This window comes from Accipiter gentilis, chromosome 6 (assembly GCF_929443795.1).
Source record: "Accipiter gentilis chromosome 6, bAccGen1.1, whole genome shotgun sequence".
Lineage (NCBI taxonomy): Eukaryota > Metazoa > Chordata > Aves > Accipitriformes > Accipitridae > Astur > Astur gentilis.
This window is the reverse complement of record NC_064885.1, coordinates 27,380,566-27,396,393: the sequence shown is the minus strand read 5'-3', so window position 1 is coordinate 27,396,393 and position 15,828 is coordinate 27,380,566. Positions and strand designations below refer to the sequence as shown.

General features: G+C 35.3%; 1 protein-coding gene across 5 annotated transcripts in view; it reads right to left on the bottom strand.

Moving 5' to 3' along the window:
• The window catches only part of U2SURP (U2 snRNP associated SURP domain containing), a 47,721-nt gene that overhangs the window by 30,341 nt on the left and 1,552 nt on the right, over positions 1 to 15,828 (bottom strand). For 2 of the 5 annotated variants that reach the window (XM_049802889.1, XM_049802893.1), the window contains exons 2-10: positions 9,449 to 9,496; positions 6,357 to 6,455; positions 5,125 to 5,239; positions 4,594 to 4,727; positions 3,408 to 3,449; positions 2,569 to 2,636; positions 526 to 620; positions 403 to 438; positions 220 to 302 (exon numbers count right to left, since the gene is read on the bottom strand). In XM_049802889.1, the coding sequence (XP_049658846.1) occupies positions 220 to 302; positions 403 to 438; positions 526 to 620; positions 2,569 to 2,636; positions 3,408 to 3,449; positions 4,594 to 4,727; positions 5,125 to 5,239; positions 6,357 to 6,455; positions 9,449 to 9,496 (720 nt within the window). The remainder of the gene's footprint in view (positions 1 to 219; positions 303 to 402; positions 439 to 525; positions 621 to 2,568; positions 2,637 to 3,407; positions 3,450 to 4,593; positions 4,728 to 5,124; positions 5,240 to 6,356; positions 6,456 to 9,448; positions 9,497 to 15,828) is intronic. The other 3 variants (XM_049802890.1, XM_049802891.1, XM_049802892.1) reach the window with 3 other exon arrangements.

The window sequence follows — 15,828 nt, the reverse complement described above, 5'->3', positions numbered from 1 at the left end:
GTAACTGACAGTCTAAACCTTAATTTTTGCAGCATTGTGTACAGAGCATTTATTCAAATGAATACTGCCTCTACAGTCACCAACTGTACCTAGTATATGGGTCTCAGCACACGCATATGGTTTAAAACAAAAAAGGGGGGAAATTGCCACGGAAAAAAAAAAAATCAGCTGAACCCAAACATGCCAACACTGCACTTCACTCCTTGGCTCCAAACTTACTTGAGGATTAATGTTTCCAAGGTACAAATTTGTTGTGCTTGGATCTCCAACATCGTGTGACCCTGGTGCATAATCATCCAGTACTACAATGATGGAGGAAAAAAACAGAAAAAAAGAAGTCATAATCTTTGCTATGCATTTAAGTGACAACATTATACTGAATGAGAAAAGAATCTATATTACCACCAGATGATCTGTTTCTTCTTGAAGGAGCATCCACTGAATAAACAGAAGAAAAAAAAATATATATAATTTAGTCTACAAATTTCGTAGCCCAAACAAACATAAAAAATAACATTTACTTACTTGAACGACGCTGGCCATCTGAATCTGACTGGGGTGGTTCAAAACGACTCAATCTACCTTTTGTTTTATGTCTTTCATCACGCTCCTCTTGTATTCTACAAAACAAGTTTAATGTAAGTAACAACAGCATTTTGAGGTTTTTATTCTAAAATTTTCAATTAACTTCAGAATTATGAGAATTTTTAATATTAAACAATGGGCTTGTGAAAAATTCTCAGTTACCAGTATGTTTGAATTTCTGTTTAATCAACTGGAATATATCTACCAGAATTATTCCAGCTGCATGCTTCCTCGTTCATACTGTCAGTGTTTTAATCTCAAACAAGATTGACTTAGTTTGAGAAGCAGATTACAAGACCAGAAATAAGAATTGGGCTCAGAAAAAGCAACCTGAATTCCACATCAGACTGCCAGAGATCCATTGACCATTCAGATAACTTTTCAGGATGCACACAACTCCTTAGTGTCTATTTCTCCTACTACTTTTTCTAAGCCTTATTCACATAGGCTGTCACCTTGTAGGGTGACAGACACCCCCATATGACTATTTCCAGAACATACAGGATCTCGTCTGTTTATACTTCTGAGGATAGCACTCACACAAGTAACTATTTGGTTCTTTGTAGTTTAGCCTTAAATCTTGGTACGAAGATATCGTGTACTATGAATACAAGGCTGTCAATTCAATTTATTTACATCAACTAATGAACAGACAGCAGTGAAGTTCAGATACCACTCACAACAGCCATTTATGGATTTATAATGCAGTGTCTATTGTTTTCTAATGCATACAGATTATTTTGTTTTCCATCTCTAACATCAGGGCAAACATATGGCACTGAGTGACACTCAATCCATGTGCTGCTCTTTCTGTTGTATTACACATTCAAAAAGTGAAAGAATCTTTTTTAAGCATTACTCAGCTTGTTTTTAAAATTATGCAAGCTGAAGTACATATCTGAACTTTAATTGCAAGACTTATTTTTGCATTAGTACAAAAGCTCAATGTCATACTACAATTCGTCTGGATTTAATTTGAGACACTGACAAAACTTATTCTTCCTGAATCTGATACACATCTCAATTTGCCACCAATCTCTTTGCCACATCCCCATCAAGAGAAGAGTCAACACCTAAAAGCTGAACACCCTCATCCATTACATTACCTACTTGTCCTGCTGTATCTTCACTAACTTCAACAATGCATGAGACCATGTTAACAAGTGTTCTCATTTACAGGCTCACACTTGCTAATTTATAACAGAATTGCATCTGAAGTTCCACTTGTAAGTAACATACTGACAGCAGCTGTCAAAGGAACAAACCTACATTTCCATTTTTTTTATTCTGGTAGATGGCTGGTTGATTCAATCATTAAAGCTTCTATGCACACTTAACTGATCCAAAAATCGTCTTCAGTAGCTTTGGAAACATAGCCAATCATTCACTTACTGGGATCTCTGAAATACTTTATGCATTTATAAGTAATTTTTTTTGTTAATTGCTCTGGAAATTCTTCTGCTTAGGAAGGCAGTACCAAACTGTTTCAAACATCAGAATCAAACATCTCTGAGATGCAAAGAAATCCATTCATTTCAACAGACAAATATTTAAGCCAGCATACTGGGCTTTTTTCATTTGTTTTTCGATCATTTTATAGCCTCTGGTGAATGCTAGATTTCAAAACAGAAGTCCTTTTCAACAATAGCAGTAAACACTTCCTATTGCCAATCAGCATAAGAAAGGGCACAAGTATCAAGGAACCCCAGAGAACTAATTAGATGGCAACTGATTATCCAGACAAATCATAGACACTATACCAAGCATCTACCAGCATGGGTTTTGTACTCTGTTTTATTATGACTGCCATTGTTAATTAAGTTATACCACTCCAAAAGTATTTGAGAAAAAAAAAAACAAACAAAAAAACCAAAAATCTACTGTGAGAAACAGCTTAGCAAGAATGATCCCAAATATCGCCTGTAAAAACAAGGTAAAACCTTGCGTCTTCTTTACTTAAGAATAAAACCTAGTCAAACTTACTGCTTTAATTCTTCCTTAAAAAGTTCCAAATTACTCTTTTTCTTTTCCTTCTCTCCTTTCTTCAAAGGCTAAAATGAAAGATACATCAGCCAACATTTCAGCAGATAAAATGAAACAAAAAATAAAAGTTATATAAAAAAATTTCAGATAATTTCCATGCATATTTTACCCACAGCTTTCAAATCAAGTAAACTACAGGAGGAAGAAAAAAAAACAACAACAACAAAAAAAACCAAACAGACTTGAAAACATTAAGACTGAGTGCTATCAAACACAAAGCTAGAAAATATAAAATTAAGGACAGCTTAAACTAAACTTTGTTACTTCTCATTATTACAATACAGCATGTGTGATCAAACACTCTCTACAACATACAAATTTAAAATATCTGTGATGTATTTTGTCAGTTTGTTCCACTTAGAAACTTCGAAGCTGACTACACCCCCAGCAAATCATCATGCTCTAATTAAATTTATGTGTGTACATATATATGTAAATTTTACATATATAAATATTCAGTTATTTTATCCACAAACATTCTATGTGAAAAGAATCTCCTTCTCTTGCTTCCTTTCAGATATAAATACAAGTCTGAAGAAACATTACTCTAAATAGTTCAAGATCCTCAGAAAAAACACTCTTGAATGACAAAGAATATGTATATTGTAAAACTTCCTCTTTTTTTACTGTAATATATGTAACTTAACTAACTCATGTGAACTCAACAACATTGCTTTTATATAATCAAATTTAAATGAAAACGTTTCCAATAGGCAGACATACAAAATATTTATTGTGTTACACACTACAGCTTTGGAAAAACTGGACTTCCTACTCACCCCAGGCAAAGTTGTTTGTTTGTTTTTGTTTTTGGGGAGGGTCTGCCAAATAAATAAAATCATTTTTACCTCATTATCTTCAATCACCATTGGACAGGGCAAGTGAGTAAACTGATTGCATTACTTGATAAGTATTTATGACAAATTTGAAAAGCAGTAATATTCTTACAGTACAAACACTTGCATATGACAGAACAGCTCAGTATAATAAAAATGCTACAATTCATTTCTGTAACTGTAGAGCTTTACACACAATGAAAATGAAAACTGCCATCCAGTATTACCCCACTAGTCTAAATCTGAGTTTTCTTTAAAGCTGGAGGGAGGCTAGGATGGAATTACCCACAATTACCACATTACATCTCATTTCCCACCCTAACAGGCAGTATCATATATATTTCACTTAAGCTTAAAAATTGTAGTAAGCTCTATTAAAAGACATTCAAGACATTAATTACACATTACACATATACAGTAGTAACAGTAATCATATGTAACCATCACCTGACTTGAAGACTAAGTTTGTTCATAGTATTTCCATTAATTTTTTATGATGAAATCTCAATTTAACAAAAAAAAAAAAACCAAACCAAAAACACCCCACAGTATCAAACCATGCAGAAGTCAAAATAAATTAAATAAAACCAAGGTGCTTTGCTTCAAAAATATGCAAGTTCTTCAACTTATTTGGTACATCTCAAAGAGTTAAAGGGACTTCTTAAACATCACCACAAAAAAAAAAAAATCAAAAAACTTCACGAAGAAAAACTTGGATCAATGCAAAGGTCAATTTTTTTTAAGTTATAAAAACCTAAAAACAGATGGCAGCAAGAAGAATTGCTTCTAGAACTTCACAAATTCTCAAGATTGGAGATACTGTTACTTTGCAACAGTCACTAAATCAGTGTTCATGTGAAGTCTGTCTCAATTAGCAGGAACACAGGAAAACTATACAGCAGCCAAATGAAAGTGCAGTACTAGGTATATCATGCTGGATACAGGGCTATGGACCTCTGCATTTCATCATCTTGTTATATGCTACGGGATTAAGCAAATCAAAATTTCCACCTTCTTTTAATATGTGATAAATGCAGATAAAACTACTCTGCAAGATCACACAGACCTTTTTCTAAGCACTTCTAAATACTTTCTAAGTATGGGGTTAATATGCAAATAAGAAACTTACAGGCTTTTTGGTTTCTATCATTAAGAGGGATGGAGGCTTCTCATTAGATGGCTGGCTGGGTTGATTTTTTTGATCTGAAAATCGTGAGGAAGGCTTATAGATTTTACCCCGTTTTTCATCTGTTTCATGCTCCTCTGAAATTAAAGGCAAATTAAGAACAGACTGTATTAACTAATGCTGCATAATACTGTTCATTAGAAAGAATGCTGTTCTTTAGTCTTGTTCATTCAACTCAACATATTATTTCATTAAAAAAGTGGTAATACAAACTTTCTGTAATTTAACATCTTTTAATATGAACAAAAAGAACAAAGATTAAGTATTTTAAAACAAAGCATTTTTTTCCTCTAAAGTTTAAGACATATCACACCACTACCTACCTAGTGATTCAAAGCATAAAGTATATTTTAGGATCAAGTTTCCTTTGCTGCTTCTAATGTAACATATTAATTTTAAAATCTAATTCAAAGTCATCTTCATCTTTACTCAAAGCCAAATGATCCACCATCCCCAAAAAAAGATTAGTTATACCTTTAGATGCATTAACGATTCCTCCTCTTACAAATGTTTTCACTTTATTACCATCACTTCCTTCAAAGGCAGCAAGGAATTCTTCATAAATTTCTGCAGCAGCCTTCTCATCCTCCTACATAGCAAATGTTAATCTATTTACTATCATCACAGAACAACCTTCACTAGACAGCTATTCTTATATTAGCTATGTGACATTCCTTTTTATTTTCTAGAGTTCATGTTACAAACTGCATCAAATGAGTTTCAATTTTAGACAGAATTCAAATTCCTGAAAAATGTGGGAAGAACACAGCACATAATACATAAAGCAAATAAGGCCTGTATGCTCAAACATGACTGTTCATTTACAAGAGTTTATATGGCAATTTAACATTCAAAAGATGCAAAATAGAAAAGATCATATGATAGACCAATATTATAAGACTGGAGCTTTGGTGACCTAAGCATCAGAGAACATTATGTATTCGATCTTACCCATTATGATCAACCCTCATGATGGAAGGAGATTAACAACAGGATCACCTTTATGTATTTCCCAGAGAAGAAGTTAATTCAATGACTTAATAAAGTTGAGTGAGACACTAAATTTAGTACTACTGTGTTTCTTTAGGCTAATATTTCCAACAACATAGCAGGACATATCCCACTGAAATATAGTAGGAGTTGTGTGTGTAAACTTCTAAGCCCAAAATTTTCAAAACTTCCATCTTACCAACTATAAGCTACATATTTCCTAAAATTTGGATGCTCCTGAGCATCCTAAAATTCAGTATCAAATTTTAATGTTTTTATTAATTCAAAAAACAGTCATTAGACAAAAATACATTTTACAGAATAACACGAATGCATATTGAAACAATTTCAGAGATGACAGGTACTCTTTCTAATTACTGAAATCCAATGATAGAGAGCAAATCAAGAACAGAAAATAACCTAAGGTGATAGCTGTCTTCATTCTGACCAATACAACAATCAATGGATTCCTGTAGTTCAGTATTTCAGGAAGCCAGAGAACCTGATTTCTCACACAAAGAGAAGCAAGCCTGCCTCTTTTATCTTAATGCCATGGATACCAAGAACAAATTAAACATGTAAATACAATTCACTTTTGTTCTTAGAAAGCTACAATTATCAGAATAAAGAAACTTGGTGCTAAACCTGGTTGTAATCTATAAGCAAACTTATTTCAGCTCTGCATACAAAATAAAATTTTAATTATATACCATTACCTTCTTTTTTAATTCTTCTTGCTCCTTCTTGCTTAAAGTCCGTTTGGCAGCACTCATTTTGCCAATACTGAATGCTTTAAGTTTGCTTTCCATTAGAGGCTGCAAAATGTGTAAGAAAACAAACATTAAACTGTTTACAAAACAATTAAATTTAATCTTTACCTTGGTCTAGACCAGAAACTTCCTACCTGAAGTGACTTAACCTAAACAAAACAAAGAAAAGGCTTCCTGTACTTCTCTCTGAACTTGCTGTTATCTAATACCACCAAAAAAAATTAAATCTATGGGTTTTTTTAAACACAAATCATTCTTGGTTTAATGAGAAAGCTTTTAATTCACCATTCAAACACAGCTGAAATCTGAAGGGTACTTGCTGTAAGAGCCTGGAGATCTTATCACTACACAACACACAGTTTCTAACCTTTGGAAATAGATGCTTTGCACTACAGTTACTTCTTTATCCTTGCAATTTCCAGGAGAAAAAAAAAAAAACAAAACAAAAAAAAAAAAACAAAAAAACACACACACAAAAAACCAACAACAACAAAGAAAAGTTCTAAAAGCTTTTCTATTTTGGCCAGAAGAATATTTGTGCAAGGCTGAACAGGTGTAACTGAAGAACAAGATGGATGCTAAATTTCAGTTGTACTTCAAGGTTAAGTGTAATATTTTTGCTTGAAGAGGAAAATGCATTCTTGAGGTTTTCAGTACTAATTAAATAAAACAAAAGACCTCACATTTAGCTCCTAGATTCTATTTTAGGTACTTTAACCTCCATTCCTCCCTTCTTGAAACCCTGATGAAGGAAGGACTCCATATAACAGTCATTTCTGGAGAGCATGGAATTATAATTCTTAAGGTTCTATTTAGGTAGTTAACAGACAGTAAAGCGTTGAGAGAGGAAAGACAACAGGATGAAGACCACGTTCAAAAGACATCGGCAATGGGAAGGAAAGGAAAGAAAAGGTAAGAAAATTCTCTGGAAACTCCTAGCTTGACAAAGTAATTCATAAAGAATCAGCACAAGAACAAGAAAAAAGCCCCAGAAGAGCAAAAAATAAGCTATTATCCTTTATTTTTTTGATAAAAAAGATATTTTTATTATTTGATATTTTTGATGCTCTTACACAGTGCACAGTGATGCTTAAAACTACCACTCTTGCAATGACAGTTCTTAAAAAAAACCCCACAACCACAGCTCAACTTACAAGACATCGAGACAAATAAGGTGAACAACTTAACTGTCATATTATTAAAAAATTACAGATGCCAACTGCAAAAAGAGTTTCCTTTAGGAATTTTCTTTGTAAAGGGTTTTATTTCTACTATCAGCTTCCTATTCAGAATTTTTTTACATACTAAAACACTGTGAAAACCAACTGTTTGAAATACCTTCAGTTTATAATCCTTGTTTAGTATCACAAACACCTCTTAGATCTGTGCCAAGCCTATGACCAAAATAGCTCATATTTCTTTGAAAAACGTTCCCTACTTCATCACCAAAAGGAATACTATCAGTTACAAATTAATGCAGTGTTGTCTGTGGAGTTATCTGGTTTATGACACTATGTTTATCAACATGAGCTGCTGTGACAGGTTTATGAGGAGCTTTTCGTGCATCTGTGTGTTTTTAAAGTTAATAAAATCCAGTTTTCCTGTTTCTGAAAGACAGTATTTCAGTATGACAAACAATATACAACCTTGGCAAAACGTAGGCATACTGCTGTGGCACAGGAATGCAGACAAAACAAATACCACACTCCTACCCAAGGCTTATCCTGTCATCAGGAAATAATCTCTCACAGTAATGTCACAGGATACCTGCAGATCATCGACATGAATATATGTTCTAGTGACATAAGGGAAGCAGCTGTAAGGTAACAAGAGTTCTGGCACTAAGATCTCCTCAGTTTAGAAAGGGTCTCAGAAAAAAAAAAAAAAAAAATCACAATGCCTTCAAAGTGGCTGGAACAACATAAAGTTAATAGGATTGAACTCATTCGTGCCTGCTACTTACATTCCAGTAGGCAATTATTATTATTAACCATATGCAGCCTCACAGAATTCCTAACAACAGAGCTATACAAAACTTGAAGGCCTTCCTCCTTCAAAAAACAGAAAATAATACAGTGAAAAGGGTAAAGCAAATGATGGAAGCAAAGAGAAAACTTCTAGCTGAGTAATCAAATCACTGCATAAAAGCAAACTCCCACTAAACATAACACTGCATTGACTGTAAGGCGGCACAAAGTATTGAAGTCCCAGTCCCATCGACAACACAAAATATTCAAAAGAGATTTAAGAGTAATTTTCCAAAATACAGCAAGTAAAGCAAATCAATAAAAGGATCTACATCTTTATGAAAAGTTTCTGCTACCACAACTTGAATAGCATTATCTTACAAGCACTTTAACAGCTGGTAACTGACTTTTTCATACACAAAAATCAAACTGAAATCTTGAAGAAAATCCAAACCATGGAATGAATTGTCTGGTATTAATGCTCTGTTTCGCTCTTGCTACCTGTTTTCATTTTCGCTCAGAAACAGGTAGGCCTTCAAGCAACATACCAACCACATGACCCCGCAAAGATCTCTTTGGGGCAGGGAGGGGGGCAAGACTAGGTAATTATTCTTACCTTTTGCTTTAAGTATATTCTGTTAGAAAGAAAAATAAAGGATGAAGTTGGGGCCACACTATCTCATTTTTGAAAAGCCAACTGTATATAAACAGACACTTCAATATACAGTGACTTATGATTAATCACCTTGTAAACTATTTCTCAGTGTAAGAGATAGACATATAGAGTACTTACACCTTCCTCCTGTTCAAGTATCTATTGTGAATGCAATATCATGCAGCAGAGCTTCCTACACTAGTGGTTGTTTGAAAGTTTCAAGGAATATTTTTAAACGTGAAAAAAAAAAAATAATCAATGGTTCATTTACAAACACCTACAAGATTAGATACCCAATGCACCAGAGTCTGCCTGCAGCAACTAGTTTTTCTTTAGAGAACAGGCCTATTTTGAGTTGGTAGCTTTGGTTGAATGTTTGGGTTTCGTTGTTGTTGTTTTAAATATTTTGGACTTACGTGTGTATCAGCAGATCCAGTGGTATGTACTGCATCTGGCACTCTGACCTGAAGAAAGAATGAAGAGGAGGTGAGCCACAGAAACAGACAAACAACTTCTGTTTTTTTTATTCAGTCCTTTGAATGTGATTTTCATTTCAACTTCAACGTCCAAACACACAAGAACAAAGATACATGTAATGTATTTTAACGATATACCTGAACAGGGTCACAGCATGAACAATGTCAATATAAGGCAAATAAGGGATTAAAGATAGACTGTTCTTGCTACCATTAAAAACATCTGAATTTCCACAGCTGGATTTTATAAATATGCCACTAACACCACTTCAAGGAAAAAAAAAAAGTTTGTTACACTGAATCTGCAAGAGTTGTCATGAAAGGCTGTTAAAGATTACATAAAGCACTTGATTATATTTGCCTTACTATAAAATCATTTACAAAACTGCTCTTAGTATGTTGTTCTTGAGGTGGCCAGCTTCCACTTCTGCACACTAATTTAAGTCCAACTGGTGAGTAGATACATGATTACTTTAAATTGTAACTAAACTTTAATGCATAAACCAGCATATATAAAAAATTTGCATAGGCTTTTTTAAAGTAAATTAAAAACCTGACTTTAAAGTGATGGAGAATACTCCAACAAACTGGACTGAACACACTTTTAAATTATGTAATGCCTAAATGTCAGAAAACCTCACTGACATAACATCTACTATTAAGACAAAACTGCCTGATGCACAATTCACATCTAAATTGAAATTTAAGTCAAAGTAAAACATTTCCATTAGCTGAAATCTGTTCATTAGTTACAGAACATTAGCACTTCTCCTTATTACCAGAAATTTATAGTTTCTACCAGAAATAGTAATATACAGTGCTCACCTCCATCCTTCCAAAAAGGACAAGCACCAATTGCTACTCTAGAAGATAATTTTCTAGACCTCGTTTTCATTTTGCACCATGCTTTTTCATCAATTAAGATAGAGACATTTATCTTTGGACAAGTATATTTTTTACAGTAAAAAATGGTAGACAGCACTGCAAGAACCAGTACTAAGTCCACAAAGGTAAAGAAAGACACAAAGATACAACCCTTAAAAGGGAGAAGCAAAAGGCTCCTAGGAATACGTTTGTTTGTTTTTTTAAGAAAGGGGGGAAAAAACCCAAACAAAACACCCAATTCTGCCTTCCTCTCAAAGACCTCCCAAATCCACTTACCTGCAACCCTATATACATTACTCACAAGGCACATCTTTGCACAGAAGTTAATAAAAAGTCTAGTTCACATACACCAGTAGTAGTTCATTAAAATACACGTCGAAGCAAGTATCACAAGCATCTTTTACTAATACCACTTGCTGCAAACTTCTCCTCTGTATTTAGTGCTGGATTTTTTTGTGATTCACAACTATCTATGGCACTCAAATCAGTAATCTGTTATCCACAGTTCTATGTACTGCAAAAATGTAGCTTAAGGAAACCTGTCCTCTCCCAGAGAGTTCATGAATGTATAGCACATGACAGATAAAAGATTGACACTGTGAAAAAGAATTTCAGAGCTTGAAAACAGCATTCTTCCTGCTGCCAGCTGCCACCCTGTGGCAACCAACACATCAGTTACAATTCCACCCTTAAAAAAAAAAAAAAATTTTTCAGACCTGCAGTTAAAAAGATAAATCTCAAAGGTGGACTGATACAATGCCATCTGCCTCAGTGTACCGGCGGAGTCGATACCTAGCACTGCTTGGGGGAAGGAGGTTGTTTGGCAACAGCAGAATGAAATGACAATTTCTCAGTTCTCCACATCTGTTTCATTTACAGAAGTTTTGGAAAGTGACACCTTCCAACAGGGAAGCTGCTTACAGGGAGGACAACAAACAAGACATTACACAAAGTAACAAACAGTACCAATGCTCAGTACAATGACACTTAAGACACAATATCCCAAGGAAGAACATAAAAAAAGTAACAGACACTAAATCTGTTTCTCTAGCAACAGAGCAGATGATATTGCTCAGAAATGCTTTCAATGCACAGTAGCGCGCAGAGATTCTGCAGGCTAACAGTGGGAAAGCAGGCCAATGATCAAAAAGTCTGGAAGTCACTGAGCTAGAAGTACAGCAGCGCTCCCCAACCCACCACCAGGGACCATGGCACTGTGGAGCAAGCCACCGCAAACGTTAGCCCAGCAACAGAATTTTTACCAAGGTACACTCTGAAAACTTCTAAAAGCAGTTTTAGCTTTTAGACCAACTTTATCCCACAGCAACTAGCAGCTTTGCAGATCCACATTATTCTCCTCCTTAAACAGTTCTTATTTTTAAGGTCTTCTCTTCCCATCTATAAATTTAGTTCATACCTTTGGTACTGCTTCTGACCATCCAAGCAACTGTACCCACAAAGCACAAGATGAAATGATTCTTGACAAAGTTACACACTGCTGTCTGCCAGTTTCTAAATAGCAATTATTTAAAAAAAACAGTTCTCACAGCACTGCACTTTACATCCATCTGCACTGACAAAAGGGGTGATTTTGTTTCCTTAAGAGTTACACCAGCTGAGTTGACTCGGCAGAATCACAGTGTCTTTCCAACATTCGCAGAGAGGAGCATTTCAGAAGATGCTGCCCACCTGTCTTGAAACCTGGAACAGGATTATTTTTGACTCTTCTCATCATGTTAAGTAGCTCAACTGGACCAACTGTTGGAAGAAACATACCCAAAGCTCTGTCCTGCACCTGATGATGTCTGAGATGTGAAGATAGCGCCTTCATGTTCAGAACACTAACATAAAAAATGTGATGAGTCCATCTTTCAGTCATTGCCAGCATAAACAGTCTATCAATGTCCTCTTACCCCCAATTCACTGCCTCTACCACTCTGCATGAAATCTTCTCCCCTCCCCCCCCCCGACTATTTGGCAGCTGGACCACTTTCTCAATCACTTTCACTACACAGGTCCCTCAAAGAATTGTGCCAGCATAATTTAAGTAGCAATGCAAGCTGCTGAAATGGCATTCCAGTAAAATATGGCCTTGTCAAACCACAGTCTTGGAGGTCAGGTCACTCAAAGCTCCATTACTGAGTCTAGCCAAGTTTACTCAACCTTCAAAAGAAAAAAAAAATCTTCAAAGGACCATACAAATAAGATTTATGACAAATTCTTATCAGAAAGCCAAAGCAAAGAGCCCTCTCAGATTCTGATGTTTAAATTTTCTTCCAGCTTCATGGCAGCTTCCAAAGAAAACAGAGAAGAGACAACTGCTCTCCCAGCTGCTCTCTCCTTCCTGTCAGCGGTGCAAGTGCCCACAAATCCAGCTCTTCAGTTTCTCCAAATTTAATGATCCCTAGGTAAAACTGGCATAATCATGTTATTTCACAAATATTTAAAATATGCTCTATAACATAAGCAAACAACTTTGTTTTTCTTCTTTTTTTTTAATTAATACTGATGCCATTCAGTAAAACAACAAAGAGCAACAAAAGCACAAGAGCTGCTAATAAAACCCAGGAAACAATCTGTGGGCCTTCCAAATGCTGAATGTTATTTTTACAACTGTACCGGCTACAACTTAAACATAAATAAAAGCCCTGCCCTTGCAAAAACTAATAGCTTCAGGGTAAACTGGCATAAGACACTCTTGCCCTGCTTCAACACTTTCCATTGACTCTGCCCCCATGCTGGGCAGCTGCTCACACTAAACTAGATCACTTTTCCCAATCTAACTGATCACCTAGGAAAGATAGTGTTGGGGAGGTTCAGCCAAACCAGTTTGCAATTCACAGTAGGTCCCTCCAGGGCCTCTTGCTCTCACATTAGCAGAAGAAAACCCAAATGAAGTCAGTGGCCCTCTGCACACCCACCCCCTGCCCAAATCATGCCAAAACAACTAAAAAGGACAGCATTCGGGAGGGAAAAAGTAGCTACAGCTGGGACTGGTTTGTGTCAGCACTGTTACCAAGGGAAAGCAAATGGAATCACAGCTTAATTTAAAGACGTTAAAATCCAACAGAAGCAGGGAGGTTCCCACCCCAACTTTTTTAATCTTCCTTTTTCTATCAAACTGTCTAGAAAACAAATGCTTGCAAACACCTGCAAAATATTTTATAGCTAATCTATTTACTCTTTATATTTACTGGAATAGCGTAAATTAGTATTATTTGCTATTTAAATAGACATCACTTGCAGACACAAAAGTAAATGGCAAATGGTTTTCTCCAAACTACTTGCAAGGAATGCTATTCCATTATAACCTTAAACTCGGATGAACAGGAGCTGCTAGCATTTAACTTTCTACTGCCAGGGAGGACATGAGAAGGACACCTCATTTTACATTTCCATCAACAGAGGAACACACTTGTGCCTAGGAGCAGGACATACAACAGTTGAAGAACACTACAGGGAAAGTTAAAGATCATGAGTTTCACCATCCTGCAGAATGCTACATCTAACTGGAATTCACCATACATACGGACTTTACATTGTCACTCTTCATTCACTTTAACTTACCAAGGAAGTAAGTTGGTAAGTTAAACTTACCAACTTAAGTTGTCCATTTACAAGCAAGTAATCACTGTTCTTCAACATTTAACTAACACATAAATTACTCCAAGCCTGAGAAATGCATTTAAGATTAAGGAACATTGTTAAAACTTGTTTTAGAATTTAAAAGGGAAACCTACAGCTTGGTCCCAGTGGATAATCTCTTCTGCCACATGGTACACAATTTGTACAGTATTATAACAGTGGACATACAATATAGTCACTGTTCTCAGAAGATAAAATAAGAAGATGGCAAAGCCGTTGAAGAGCGAATATTTCATTACATCAAGACAATAACTGAATATAATCAGTACCTGCCATTTCAGAATCATATCCTACACTGACAACCTGTGCAGTCTGCATTTCCTCTTCCTTAATTTTGTCCTTCTTTCCTATTTAGATTTCTGAAAGTCTCAAACACATATCTTGCTATCCTAATCTCAAAGTGACAGAGGAACAGATGCTTTTACAACACTTTTCACATCGGAGACTCTCAAACTTAAAAACATAAAACTCAAACTCTCAAACATAAAAAGCAGCTACCACCACAGCGCCATAGGCAACGGGTGCTCCTGGACCTGTACCATCTCCAGCGATGGTTTTCAAATAGTGAATCAAACAGATAATGCCTAACTGAAATAAGCCTGATTTTACACTATAAAACAAAATAACTGGCTAGACATTCAGAATCAGTACTTGGACACTAAGACTGAAAAACAACCACCACCCATTCTGAAGGGGAGAAACTGTATCTTATTGTAATTGTTAAAGCCTTCAATCGCTAGGCCACAGCTCTTCACAGAACAGAAAATAAAATGTCACTGTGTCTTCCCAGGAGGTAGCCTAGAAACCAGCAAAGGCACATCTTGGAATTGCCACTGAAACGTATCCTATGGCGTCTATGAGACATATTTGTTTTGCAAGTACAATTATTCTTATAACTTGCAAATACAATGCACCAGAAGAAATGGAGCCTAAAATTTCAATTTCGATATGTAAGTAAATGAATCTTAAAATTATTAAAAATATCAAAAAGTTTGATAATTAAGAAAATGAGCAAAATGGTAATTTACTTAGATTGTTAAACCATGAACATTTACATACACTCAACTGAAAATACATGTTTATATCCTTGTGCGAATAAATTCATTACAAAAAATAAGAATATTACTAATTTCAGTACTGTTATGTCATACTTCTTTCTGCAGACATCTGAAAAGTATCTCTATGTATATACATATCGCAAACATTCATGCAGTGACAAAAAAAAGACACCACATACACCCTGACCCCCCAAAGAAAGTTGAGGTTGAAGGAAATAAATCCCAAGAGCTAGGCTTTTCTTATTTTATTTCACTTTTCAACAAAAACGTTCTCATGGATCCACATAGGTACTATCACAATTTTCTTTGGCACACAGAATAATACTGACAACACAAAACAAGTAAGATCTAGAACATAAAGCATGGGAAAAAGACTACTGGAAACACAGCATATACATCTAGAGTAATGGGAAATTGAGGGATGAGGGGCAACTGCGTGAAGATGGCAAGATACAGGACCTCCTCAACAGGCCTCGACAGATTAACACGTTTGACTTTACATTCTGTAGTACTCCCACTGACTACAATGGGATGGATGACTTAGTATGAAAAGTTAAGTGTCTGCACATACCTCTGCAGAACTGAGATCTAGGACAGAAAACGATTCTTGTAAATTAGCTATTATTGTATATAAAAAAGAATATCATCAGTACAGAAATAGTAAACGACAAAACAGAAAATTCTATGATGTAACTGTGAAAAGAAAGGGATCACATCTGGGTTGGTTTTGTG